The sequence below is a fragment of the Rissa tridactyla genome, chromosome 2 (genome assembly GCF_028500815.1).
Source record: "Rissa tridactyla isolate bRisTri1 chromosome 2, bRisTri1.patW.cur.20221130, whole genome shotgun sequence".
Taxonomy (NCBI): Eukaryota; Metazoa; Chordata; class Aves; order Charadriiformes; family Laridae; genus Rissa; species Rissa tridactyla.
Window position 1 is genome coordinate 78,146,953 of NC_071467.1, and position 14,440 is coordinate 78,161,392.

The 14,440-nt window shown below is 39.9% G+C and overlaps 1 protein-coding gene across 10 annotated transcripts in view; it reads right to left on the reverse strand.

The window, feature by feature from the left end:
* SEMA5A (semaphorin 5A) overlaps positions 1 to 14,440 on the reverse strand; it is a 417,613-nt gene that overhangs the window by 246,148 nt on the left and 157,025 nt on the right. For 9 of the 10 annotated variants that reach the window (XM_054193343.1, XM_054193348.1, XM_054193339.1 and 6 more), the window contains one exon: positions 3,762 to 3,960. In XM_054193343.1, coding sequence (XP_054049318.1) covers positions 3,762 to 3,894 — 133 coding nt within the window. In that variant the 5' untranslated portion in view covers positions 3,895 to 3,960. Of the gene's footprint in view, positions 1 to 3,761; positions 3,961 to 4,605; positions 4,705 to 14,440 lie in introns of all 10 variants that reach the window. The other variant, XM_054193340.1, reaches the window with a different exon arrangement.

Below are 14,440 nucleotides of genomic sequence, written 5' to 3' on the forward strand. Positions count from 1 at the left end.
CTTTCCTCTTCCACCGGCAAACAAAGTACTTGAGTAAAGGTTTTCAACTGGTGGGTGATATTCTTGCCATTTGATACCAGGAGATACATCACGGTCTTTCAGCTAAAACTATTTAGCTGGGATAATCAGTGATAGAAATAGTATATGCCTCTCTACAAAAGGTAGCTTGACAGGATCATCAGCTCAGTGAGCAGTTTTTGATGGGCAGTGGGACAGAAAGTAAGCTGTTTCAGGAGATACACTCCCTTTCCATATTTCACCAAGACAACTGCCGGGGACTACTGTTTCTTTTTATTAGTCTTTTGCAGCTGTTCATCCATACACTACACCAGACTTTCACTCTATTAGTTTTATTTAACAGTTTATACTCCATCTACCATGACTCTCAAAGGAAGACAAATCAAATCAGTATATTGCTATTTTGGTATACCAGAAACTACCAAAAAAAAGGCTTTAGTCAGTTATAAATAAAACAAACAAGTTGATATCTCTGTAAAGTTAGTACTGAGATTACAAGCTTTAAAGTACCTACCACTCAATACCACTCAGCCTTTGTTGATGTTCAGAATCCCAAACAGCATTTAGTTCTGGTGGATCTAACATTATTATAAGATGACTTTACAGAATGGGGTATTAGTGCAGCATTCAAATTAAAGGTTTTGTAGCTGTTAAGAACTGATTTCAGGACTCTGTGTTGCTTTAGCAACACTAATAATGTCAATAGATACAGAGGGCATTTTCCTACAGGCATTCATGAAGTCAGTAAATGCTGCAGGAAGAACACAGAAATTGTGAAGAGGGATGGTTAAATCCCACCAACCCCCACCGCACAACTCATTCACAGAGTAGCTCTTCTCACACACTTCTTTTTTTTTTTTTTTTTTTTATATACTTTGATACCCCAGGTAGTCCATTCCTAACATACAAGTTCAAAGGCAAACCTCTCGGTCATCTTTTCCTGTGATCTCTTATCTTCTGTTTTCCCTTAACTAGCAGTCCTGCAACTACTAAAGTCAATTGCTGTGTGTCCACACCAGTTATGTTACCTAGCTATCAAATACTGTATACTGCATTGCAAATACGTTTCTCCGTGTACTTTCTAAGATTTACTGATGATTCCCAACAGATTATTGTGGTGAGTACAAACTACAGCTTGTCAGTATATTTTTAAGTGAAGGAAAACTTTTTCAAGATATATCAGTTCATAAAAGCTAAGGTATGTCATGGATATGTACTGCTTAATGATAGTTTTACCACAAAGGTCAAGAGGGAGTCTGGCCTTGAAAATCTTACTAAGTCTCATATTAACAATCTGAAAATAAATACTTCTATATAATTTTATTTCCCACATATATTTACAGTAAAAAGGAATTGGTTTTGTTCAGTAAACTCTTAACTGTGACATTATCTCTGGCTACATCAAAAGATGCAACTGAAACAAGAGACACAGGAGGTGTCTGTCCCCAAAAAGCCTTAATGTTGGCTGAATCATATTCATAAACCAACACATTTTTAACCAGCTTTTAGCACATGGCTCAAGTAATGAGTCTCAATTATTTGCTTTTACAGTTGCATATACCAAAAAAAAAAAAAAGGAGGATGCAGTGATCCCTTAGTTTGTGAAATTAGACGGTTAAATACCAGAATTCTAACTGTCCTACTTTAATTTACAATATTGTGTATGCATGTTATGATAGAAATAAAATTTTAAGCTAAATTATAACATGAATGCTAAGAAAACCAGGTATTTTATCAGAAGAAGTCATACTAGTTAGTCCATCAATAATTGAGAGACATAGGTCCCTCCTTCACAGTAGACTAATGGTTCGTAGTTCCCAGGTACAGAATGTAACCACTTTAGTTCACTCTCCAATACACTGGACAAGGGGACAGCTGGTACCATTACTCTTATTAAACCATTAAAATGCCAGAACAGAAATACTTTCTGTAGAAAATACAACATTATTTTCTCTAATGTTATGAAAAGAATGGAAACAAATCTTTTTTCAATTAAAATTCAATAAATCCTAATGCATTGGAACAAAAAAATTACATGTGCTTTCTTAGAAAAAGAGGAGGAATGCAATATGTAATATAATGCAATTTAATCCCTACATCCTCATAGCTACAAACTATTTGGAACTCGTTCTAAGTTGCGACACTAATGGAAAAATCTCAATTCAAGTAAATAAAAAAATCATCTAAGTTATTAAACGCCTCAGGTTTTTACAGACAATATCCTCCAAGTGTTCTTCACTTTATTCCAACTGTTCCTCAGCGGTCCATCCCAACACACAAGATGACAACCACATGTATGAAGAGACTGGCTTGGTGAAGCAAGGAGCTCATGGTGGAGCTCCAACGCAAAAAGGCTGTATGTACAAGGTGTAAGCAGGTACCAGGGACCATGGAGGAATTTAGAAACACCACATGGGCATGTAAGGATTGTGTCAGGTTAAGCAAAGTTCAATGGCAGTTAAGACTTGCACAGAACGTCAAGGGCAACAAGAGCAGCTTCTACTGCTACAACAGTAATGAAAGGTTGAACAGGGAAAATATAAGCCTGTTGCTGAATTGGGCAGGTGATCTAGTGCCAGCAGACACAGATGACGCTGAGGGACTCAACACCTCCTTTGTTTCAGCCTTCACCATCAAGGTCTCAAAGGCATCTGGTGTTTAGCAAAGTGGTTTAAGAACTACCAGCAGTAGATGCAGCCTGAATCAGAGATGACTTGCAACATCTCAACCTATACAAATCCATGGGATCAGACAAGCTGCATCCATGGACACAGAGATGGCCGGCGACTCTTCATCTCTGAGAAGTCACAGAAATGAAGGAAGGTCCTCAGTAACTGCAGGAAAACAAATGTGGAAACTATAGGCCAGTCAATCTCACTTAACTTCCTGGAAATGTCATGAAGTTAATCCTCTTGGAATGCACTTCCCTGGACGTACGGAGGAGAAGGTGACTGAGAACAGTTAGCATGGATTTGCCAAAGGTAAATCATTCCTGACCAACACAATTACCTTCTACAATAAAATGACTAGTTTTATGGATGAGGGGAGAGCAGGGGATGTCATTTATCTCAAGGCTTTCAACACTGTCTTACCGCAAGTTAGGATGTTACAGTCTGTGTCTTTGGGTGGGCAACCAGATGGGTAAAAGCTGGTTGGATGATCAAGCCCAGACAGTCAACATTTAATGGGCCTTACTACAGTAACAAGTGGAATATCACAAAGGTTGATCCCAGGACCTGTCTTGTTTAACACCTTAATCAACAATCCAGGGGAGGCAACAGAATGCAGTCTGTAAAGTTTGTAGGTAACACCAAATTCAGAGAAACAGTTGATAAGCTTGAGGGCAGGACTGCTATCCAGAGGGTCCTAGATGGGCTAAAGGAATGGGCAAAGACCAGCCTCATGAAATTAAGTGTACACACGCAGAGTCCTGTACCTGGAAAGGAACAACCTCACGCAACAGTACACGCTGGTTTTAGTAACACAGGAAAATGAGTCACCGACCTTTAAATGACACATTCAGCACCAAATCATGAACACATTTTGCAAGCCTAGTTGTATTTAACTTGTATGGAATACAGTCCAGGTTACCATATAACAGCACTTTTGTTTCCATACACATAAAGTGCACATAATGCACTTTCTGTTTCCATACCATTATACATTAAAAACAGAGGTTTCCATGAAGAAATCACACAATTCTTAGCCTACTTCTGTGAAAGTTTCTTGTGCTTACCCCTTACCTTTGTATGCAATAACTGGGTGCTCAGCTCTGTGGCAGTGGGTATCTTCTGTTGTTGTTGGCTCCAGTATTCCTAACACCCCAAGTCCTGCCAACAGCAGTGAGAGGAGGCAGCTTCCTTTCATGGTGGTCATGCTGTCCTCCACAGCAGTCAGTTCTTTTAACTGGCTAGTCTTCTTGCACTCATGTGGGAAAACCACCTAGAGAATTCAAAAAAATTTATTGAAGCACAAGAGCAAACCACAGAAAAAAATTAGTCAATTCTTGATGTTTAAAACAAAACAACATTGCTTTCTGTCTGTATAGTATTTGATTCCTCAAAAGTATGCTATCAACTGTTACTCTAATTACTTCATAAACTTACCATCAGTTACCCAATTTAGGAATATTGATTTCTTTTATCACCCATCAGGATTCAAAAACTGTTATTCTTTCCCTCCCTCCCCCTTCTACTTTAAAGTTTCATTTTGTAACGTGTGTGGAGAAAATAATGTTCTGATGTTCTGGAATGTTTTTTGGTTGGTTGGTTGGTTGTTTTTTTTAGATACAGCAAATGTATCTAAACCTACATTCCACGTTCACTTGGATACACTGCCCCTCGCCCTGCCTTCATCACAGAGGAAAAAGTGCTTTGATTCCTTGAGTGTGTAAGGTAGGAAAGAATTGCTCCTTCACATTACTGACTATTTTGACAAAACAACAGCCCTAGAGCATGTATTTTTTGCCTATCCATAGAGTATGAGCACAGCACAGAAAGTGGTATGACAAGGTTCACCTCAATGCTTTGAAAACATACTTTTGCTTTGCAGGAGGGTCACCGGTTCTGACACGGGCTTAATCCCTACCTGTTTGCCAAGACTGATGACAAGGTTGCATACTGCAGATCCTAATGCTGAAGGCTCCTTTCCACTGTAATCAATGATGTAATGGTTTTCATTCAGTACCTGAACAAAGTTGAAGTTTCAACTCCCTGATTTTTGCAACATCCAATAACCAGACACTTATAAAATAAGTAACATAATATTCACAGTGTCAATATCATTTTAGCTCCAACCCAATTCCTTTAGCTTTATCATAACAAACATTCCAAGCAGTAACAACCTAATGCTGCAACCCAAAACACTTTTGCCACTAGCAGCTTTACTGAGTCCCACAAGCTTGCTTGTTGATAGCACACAGTTATGAGACATCACTGCCTTTCGGGGGGAGGAGGGGGAGGCTGGAGATTCAAGACAACTCTATAATGTCAGAAATGTCATTCTGCTAATTAATGGCGCAATTCAGGAATAAATAATCAGCAATATTGACTTCTAATACATTTGATCTCACTGAACTACGATGTGCTGTTTAACAAGGTCAGAACTTTCCATTTCTGAAAAATAAACATCCTAAACACATGAAGCAAAGGGCTGTCAATTAAAAGATACTCCACAGGAAGACCAGTGTGTTTTAAAAGCTACACTCTGAAAGCAGAATGGGTAGTAAACATTGCTCCCTAGCATTACTGTAGCACCAGCCATCATAAGACGAACTGCTCTTCTCTCACCGTTTGGCTGCCTTTAGAAGCCTTCCAGCTAAGACCTGGACAGATCTAATCCTCAATTAATTTAAACTAAAATAAATAGATCAAAGACATAAAACATCTGAGTGGTATATAAATTTAATAGTCAATTTTAACTTCTCAGCTAAATTCTCTTACGTTTCAGAAAAAATGGGGGGAAGCTTCTAGGCAGCTAAATTCATATTCCTACCTTTCTAAGTAGTCTATCTTATGATGCCATGTTCCAATATGAATCTGTACCTGTAAATTGCTTGTGGCTCACAGCAGGCAGTATCTGCTCATAGAAATTCTGTGCACTCGCGTATAAAGGGGCATAAAGCGCCTGTTCCAATATTTTGATAGTTCATTTTCTGCAAGGATGACATTTCGAGCATTATGCAATATTCTTATCCAAATTCAACCAGTTTATGTGGGTTATATCATAGCTAATGGATATTACTAGCTTACAAGTACATTACTAACAGCTAGTTCTAATTCAGGTTTCTGTAAGATTATGTATGGGTATTTAGGAAGCAAAATGAAGGACAGATACCTCATCACAGACCCCCTAAAGCTGTTTTTCTTGCATGCAGTACAGCAACAGGTATTGCTACACCTAGGAATATAGTGCTTTCACGTGAAAGAAACACAAACTTTATTTCTTTTAATTTGTAAAGTCTCAGAAATACCCATAAATGTGTGAATATAATGGACAGAAATTAAACAAGAATATAATGAAACACTTGTACTGGAAGCTCACCATTCTGTCCCCCTGGCTGTAAATAAAGCTCTACGGTCTTTATGTAACCAGGCTCCTACATCCCAGCTAAGTTTCAAAAAAGAGTTCTACCCAGGACGCAACAAAAAGAGAATCCTGTATCTCCAGAAAGAAAGAAAAGGACCAGTGTTCTTCATCCAGATACTAAATCTGTACATATTTACGGATGCAGTGGTTTGCATTACAAAAAGGATACTGACTGTCATGGGACTAATCCTGTTATTTATAAGGACTAAGATGTAAACGCTGACAGGTCTGATGTCTTGTATCCTGAAGGTATTGAAAGGATTTCTCCCCACCTATACCTTGCGTGCAGACCTCAGTAACAGAAGCAAAGATTCCTTCACAATAATACCTTTCCTCAGCCTCTAAATTCAAACATCCTCCTCTGGAAAGACAGGCTACTTACATGCCATAGTTGGTCTCCAACATAGCTGTTTACATGTACAGTCATGCTGTGGGAGAATTTTGGGGCCAAAGAAATTTTCCTACCTAGCTGAACTCCTCCTCTTGCTGCATGCATCTCACATGTAAAGATGGAGGCAGGAAACATTCTTTTCTCTTAATCAGAATATCCAAAGACAAGGTTAGACTTCAAAGGAGAGATGTGAGTGTACTTCTGATAACATATCTCAGAGAAAAACAGCAAGAGTTTATCTCTACCTCAGCTTCTACCTGTTTGAATGTATTGTGCTATTTTATTAATTTAAGTGTATTAATTATTTTGGATGTATTGATTTAAATGTATTAAATACACTGTGAGGAACTACAAGTAGAAGCTTACTTGTAACTACTCAGAGGAGTCTTCAGAGACCCTAGCCAGACAAGAGAACAGTACATCGAGGTAGCGTACAGAAACCTCATCACAAGTTCTCGCATGAGGAAAGGACAAGCTTTAAGTCAGCTGAACAACTGGAAGGAATGGGAGCTCACTATCCACTTCATTACACTATGGTATGCACAGAAGGAGAAAGAAAAAGGAGTCCGGAGACTGCACCTAATACACTGCTAAAGCGGAGGAAGAAAAAAACAAACAAAGAAAAAAATCCCAACGAAACAACACAACCAAAAAAACACAAACAAACAAAAAACCAAAACACACAGTGAAAAAAACAACCAAGAACCAAAACCCACATACCCCCAATCCCCCCCAAAAAACAACACACAAAAGACAGACCTTCAACATGTACCCACAGCACAAATGGATGAACAGACACCTTAGAAAAGCCTTCAAAACCAAATCCTTTTCCACAGACTTTGCAGGGGTTAGATTGCTCCCCTCCTGCACATCCTTGAGTAAGGACCCCCACACAAGTCCCATCTCTGTCTGAGCTACCGGCTGTAAGAGGGAGCCTGTGGAGGCAGCACCGGTCCACCGTACCCACGCAGCTCTGAAACACTGCAACTGAGAGTCAGAAGTCTTGAAGGCAAAGGAAGCTTTCCTGAAATAGGCCTTCTCCTTGCTGAAAGTGCAACCATTGTGCCAAGAGGTGATAGTCAGCCTGACGCGTAAGACACAAAAGCCAAGAGAACCCTAAACGTGAAAAGTTTAGGCTAGTTTCCTTGCTTTCTGTATAATCTCCATATGCAAATCTCCCTCAACAATGAAATACAATGGTCAAGTCAAAACTCTTCAAAACATATACATAATAATGACCCTGACCATCTTTTTAGCTATCGTTATACATTTGGGAACCAGCACGTTGACCTATATTATTTGTATAGTTTTTCTAGCACAGATCTTTAATCAGACTTCTGACAAATTGCATTTTATGAGTCTGTAAAACAATCTGAGGATCCAAAAGGGAAAAAAAAACCACCATGGAATAATAAAATTTAATATATTTCAATATATTATTTTATCTCCATGTGTAAAGGGTCTTGTGCACTAATTCTCTCCCTTATTCACTTTTTTTTGATCTAGCTTGCCTAGAAGAAATGTAAAGATGAATGAGGCCCATTAGGTAAAGGTATTACTTTTTTACAAACGTAGTATTTTATGTCTCCATCAACAGTATTTGAAGAGGGGAGTGAAAAAAAAAAAAAGGGTAACTACAAATTTTTTATTTTAGCTGAGCCAACAAAAGATACCTACTGCTAAAGAGAAAAAGTGTGAACAGCTAAGCATGCAAGGCATGTAACTGCTACTGCTAGGTCCCAGCAGATTTGTTTAGAGACTATTCCCTCCAGGCACTGAAGTCATATATTTAAAATGAAGTAATAAGGATGTCAATATTTCTAGATCAGTTAAAATACACCATGTTGGAAGTACGATTTACCTCTGAATTACAAACTACGTTTTCTTTTGTTTGATTAAAACAACCCGCTGTACAAAAAAAAGAGAATTGCCACATTAACCGCAGCTGTCCAGCAGCAAAGGTGCTTTCAAATAACCGTCTTTGCTGATTCTGTAAGTGTCAGTTTAACTGCAATTTCAGTGAATGATCAAGTGAACTTCTGTCAATATGATTATACAAACAGCAGAGTTCAGCATGGTTAAAAGATGCCAGTTTCAGGACTGGTTCTGGGTACATGCATCCACAAGCAGGTCCCGGGTTTCTTTACACGCACACCGGTGTCTACTCTCGCAGATGCTGCTCATGTCATTTGCTGTGGGAGACTCATTCCACTTCCCCGCGGCACTTCTCTTCACTTCTTGGCTTGCAAAACAGTAAAAGTTTGATAAAAATTTACTCATGCTAACTAACTGCTCTGGATAACAGGCACCCTTGTGCACAATCATGAACCTGAAAAAAATGTACTCGTCTAATGAAATGGACTACATAAAGATATTGTCCCATATTGCTACTGTACACACTTTAAAATAGTAATAATTATTTCATCTTTGGTCGTGTCAATTTTATTAAAAATACTTAGTTTGTGTACAGTATTGCTAGTCACACCTTTTTACAATTTATTAAAAGAACAGAAAATTTGCTTGCTGCTGCAAGTGATGAGCAGACAGGGAGAACTGCTGTTTCCTCTATCAAAAAAAGCCCACACTGTTGTGTATTGCTAGTGAGCGTTCACACAAAGCAGGAAGAAGGGTATCAGCAGTCATGTAGAAAAAGGAATATGTAAAAAAGGCCCTGTCATCAAACCTACCTAAAAATCTCCCTAAATTCACAGGCAGTGTGTATGCTCTCAGTTCCCAGTCCTGGGAACACCACTGGAGCCCAGAAGGAAAGAGGGATGGAGGCGGGGCGGGCATCAAGAGGGCTGCATCAGTCTAGAATAAGAGTGCTTCCCTCTTCTCCAGTGAAAAATGGGAATGTTGTGCCTCAAAGACATCCACATTTCTCTTTTTTCAAAAATGAGCAGTGATTTATTTTTTTTTAGTCACACTTCTCCTAATAATATACAGTCACAAGGTGAATAAATATCAAAACTCATTTAAATCTTGTTTCAAAGAAAACCAGCCAGTTGTTTTTACTATAGTGATTCATCTGTTCCCCTGTCAAATGCGCAAATAAAAGCTATACCTCTTTATAATATAATTACTTTGAAATACATCCCTTACTCAATATAGCTCTAGAAAAACAATTTGTATCGCACTCAGATACACAATTAGATTAGAGCAATAGCTCAAAGATCACCTCATTAAACATCAAGATGAGACTGCAGGCTACAGAGCTTCTTCAGTGGAAGAATCCAGCCGTACCCTATCGTGTCTCATCACTGGACCCAGCAACGCAGACTGTTTGCTATGCAGCAGTGGAGCGTATTCTAATTTGTATTCTCATAAAGCGCAAGTCAGCTTCAATTAACAAACTGATTACCGAGTTCCTTCAACTTTTTTTTAATATTGCCATTCATTTCTGCAGTGGCATGAATTTTAAGATCCGTAAGAGGCAGTCACCCATCAGCTGTCATTGACTAACGCAGTCAAAAATCAATCCTTAAATTCATAGTGACATTCTGCCAAAAGTCTGCTAATATCTGTAGCTGATGGTGACAACTCATAAAAGAAGAATCTGTCATCAAAGCTAGTTCTCCAGCGCTGCTCAAAGAGCTGTGATGCTTGTGATTTCCACAAAGGAAGCACTGCTTCAAGAACATTGGCCTGAGTGAAGCAAGAAGTTTGTAGTAACACCTCAGATCTCATTTATCACGTCGTGGGCATGTCTGCCTCATGAAGTGGGGCACAGCGCCAGTGGACCACAGCTTCCTCGAGCAAGCACCAGCCAACCCAAGCAGGTCTACACAGAAGAGCACCACGAGCACCTTAGAGGTAAAAATAAACGTAGTCAAATCATCATCAAATCTCAGCTTTTTTCAAATCCCTTTTCCTCGTAGCTATCCCTTAGCTCGCTGGCCTTTTTGGTATCCGCCCAAGCCCCAGATTCCCACCTCTAGTTTCCTTTCCCCTCACAGGTAGTCTCCTGGTCCAGTCATCCACAGCACCTTCCCCCATGCATTGTTTGGGACATCCACTGAACTGTGATCCTCAGTCTGGCCATCCAAAGTCAGTTTGAGGCGGTGGAAGGAGGGATTCTCCTCCTCAGACAAACTATAAAGCTGGCACACTTCTTCCTTTACAAAATAACTTTACGTGGAAAAACAAAACGGTAATCGTAATTAATAATTAAAGTGGGGAAAGTTGGAAGGAAAATCAGAGGAAATTTAACAGCCAAAGGAAAGCCACTAAATGAGAGAAAATGAGCCAGGAGAGGGCAGAAGTGTCAGCTAATTCAGGAAAAGGCAATGGGAGAGGGAAGAACTGCAGCAATTCAGGGACCTACACACACACCCCGCGCTTCGTATTCTCCTTTCTCTCAATACCACACTTGCCTGCTCCTTTTCCAGCTGTACTGTTACTGGCAAACCAAACACATTTTCATAAGGCACAAAAGATGGTCAACACCACCAACATGGCTTCCAACACAAGTTGTGCTGTAGTAAAAATATACTTCCAGGTGTTGAGAGTAATAGCAGTTGAGTAGACAGTCCTTACCACAGGATCCTGTTGATTTTAAAAAATGACATAGCTTCAAAAAGGGATTGGGCAGATCCTCAAAAAAGGATCCACTGATGGTTATGAAATATCTAGACACTCACGTTTTGCAGTATGAAATTCAGGAACTTCCTGAGCCTGATACTGCAACAATATTCAGGAAAAGTCCCCCTACCCCGAGACATGTGCTGTTTCCTCCTGACAGAGACTAGATGGTGGGCTGGATGCACCTCTGACCAAGCACAGCCATTTGTTTCCGTGTTCTGCAAAGACGTGAGCTCTTCACTGCACAACATTCATAGGCTGTATTTTATTCACTTGTATTGCCATACAGTACATACAAGTCCGTATGTACACGTTATTCATAAAGCCTAGTGAAAAGCGAACATAAGTATCTGACTGTAAAAGTAGGAAAATCCATTGCACACCTTTTTAAAAAGCAAGCACTGCAGTACATGAGTTGCAACCACAAAGAGAAGTAGAATCCAGAATAGGCAGTCCATGGCTTTTTTTCTTTAATATTCCCTCACCCATCCAGTAGGAAATCCTGGATTTCCTTTCAGTTTGGAAAGATATCTGTCTCCTGGTTACAGCTGAGTCAGCAACGACCTCCATTTCAACAGAATCATGTAGTCATTAACTGGACTCCCTTACAAACTGTCACAAAGCATGACATAAATTACATTTCAGAAGTTTCTTTCAATTTATCCAGCAACGCTGTTAGTGGCCCTTACAAATATCCCTGGAACACTCTTGAGAGATAAAATATAATATATAAAGCTGTGGACAACATTTTTTAAAGCAACACATACTTTCAGAGACCTAATAATGCTGCCCCGAATGAAGATGCTATGCTACATATTTCTACACATCAGTAAATGAAAATTGTTTGTGAAAAATCTTATTTACCCATTAAATCTGAATATAATAAAAGTATGCTAATCCACCTAATTGAACAGGGATTAGTAAGAAAAAAAATGACCAGACAATTAAAGTATTCTTAACACTTATTTCCATCATATTTATTAGCAAATGCATTCTCAGTTTAAGGCATTGGTTTTTCCTTTGTCTTAAGCTACATTGTTATGTTGACTTCACGTAACTAAATACCTATTTTTTTAGAAGGGCAAAAAAATGTTTCTTTCTAGAGGGGAACTACTGCAATGATGACATTTCTTGAACAGCCTTCAAACTCTATTCTTCCCTAGCTTTACAGTTAACCTACTTTTTGTAATCTTCTGCTAAAAAAGCATCTCTGCTCCCTGTATAATAAGGGGCTCACAGAAAAAAGTGAATCTTGAAATTTCACCACTGGGAATTAGTAATCTATGCGGAACAAGAGTTACAGCTATAAGTAAAACTGAGACTATCAATTTGCATTAGCAATATGTTGAAACTTCACTACATATAAACAAAAAGTACTCTTAAATTACAAAAGCTCGTGCTTTGAAAGCTGGCCACCTGTCTTGCCTTCTACCATCACCTCTACCCAAATTCAGGTATGATGCAGGACGGGAGAAGGGGGAGGTGCTCCAGCTTAGGATGCTTTCTCATCTTTTTCTTTTCCATTCACATTATTATAAACTGTCTTGCATAGCAAACTAAATAAAAAAAAAAAAGAAGCAGGTTTAAAAACGACTTGATCGAATAAAAGGCAGTAGTTCAGGACTGGGAGGAGATCCATGAAACAGAGCAGCAGAAGACAATGCAGTGAGATAATCATTGGAAAAATTTAGCTGCAAGAGGGAAGTTTTATCAGCTGAGGGGAGAATGAAGAAGATGAAGGTTAGAGTTGGATGAAAAATTTGTGTAAAATCTTGAAGTATAAAAAGTAGCTTTGAGTGAAGGCCAGATAATGGAAGCAGGTAAAAAAGAGGTAATATGAAATTTAGTTGTTGCATTCTATATAAATTGGTAAGAGGTAACACAGAGATTGCAGTAGTACATGTTGAATAATTAAGAGACAAAATCATCCCATCACAGCCAACAGGGCTTCACTAAAGGAAAATCATGCTTGAAAAATTTCGTGGCCTTCTATGACGGCGTTACAGCGTTGGTGGATAAGGGAAGAACAACTGACCATCTACCTGGACTTGTGCAAGGCATTTGACGCTGTCTCACACGACATCCTGGTCTCTAAATTGGAGAGACATGGGTTTGATGATGGACCACTCAGTGGATAAGGAATTGGCTGGATGGTCGCACTCGAAGGGTTGTGGTCAACAGATCAATGTCCAAATGCAAACCAGAGACAAGTGGTGTTCCTCGGGGGTCAGTACTGGGACCGGTACTGTTAACATCTTTGTTGGCGACATGGACGGTGGGATCAAGTGCACCCTCAGAAAGTTTGCCAAAGACACCAAGCTGTGTGGTGCAGTTGATGTGCTGGAGGGAAGGGATGCATGGAGATGGACCTTGATAGGCTTGAGAGGTGGGCCTGTGTGAACCTCATGAAGTTCAACAAGGCCAAGTGCAAGGGTCTGCATGTGGGTTAGGGCAATCCCAACCACAAATACAGGCTGGGCGGAGAATGGATTGAGAGCAGCCCTGAGGAGAAGGACTTGGGGGTCTTGGTGGATGAGAAGCTCAACACAAGCCAGCAATGTGCTCTCACAGCCCAGAAAGCCAACCACATCCTGGGCTGCATCAAGAGAAGTGTGGCCATCAGGGCAAGCGGAGTGATTCTCCCCCTCTACTCTGCTCTCATGAGACCTCATCTGGAGTACTGGGTCCAGCTCTGGGGCCCCAAACATAAGAAGGACATGGACCCGTTGAGGCGAGTCCAGAGGAGGGCCATGAAGATGATCAGAGGGGTGGAGCATCTTTCCTGTGAAGACAGACTGAGAGAGTTGGGGTTGTTCAGCCTGGAGAAGAGAAGGCTCCAGGGAGACTTCATAGCAGCCCTCCAGTACCTAAAGGGGGCCTACAGGAAAGCTGGGGAGGGACTCTTTATCAGGGAGTGTAGTAATAGGACAAGGGGTAACAGTTTTAAACTGAAAGAGGGGAGATTTAGATTAGGTATTAGGAAGAAATTCTTTATGGTGAGGGTGGTGAGGCACTGGAACAGGTTGTCCAGGGAAGTTGTGGATGCCCCATCCCTGGAAGTGTTCAAGGCCAGGCTGGATGGGGCTTTGAGTAACGTAGTCTAGCAGAAGGTGTCCCTGCCCATTGCAGAGGGGTTGGAACTAGATGATCTCTAAGGTCCCTTCCAACTCTAACCATTCTGTGAATCTATGATCAGAGATTATTGCTGTAGCCATCTGAACATGCTTTTTTATATTTGTAAATTGTAAAGGAAAACATGACAAAATTTGTGCGTGGATGTAAAAGAAACCAGAAGGAAGACAGTAATACAGCAACTTCAAATAGCTGGCTTTTTAAAAAAAATTATATTCAACCGAAAACAGT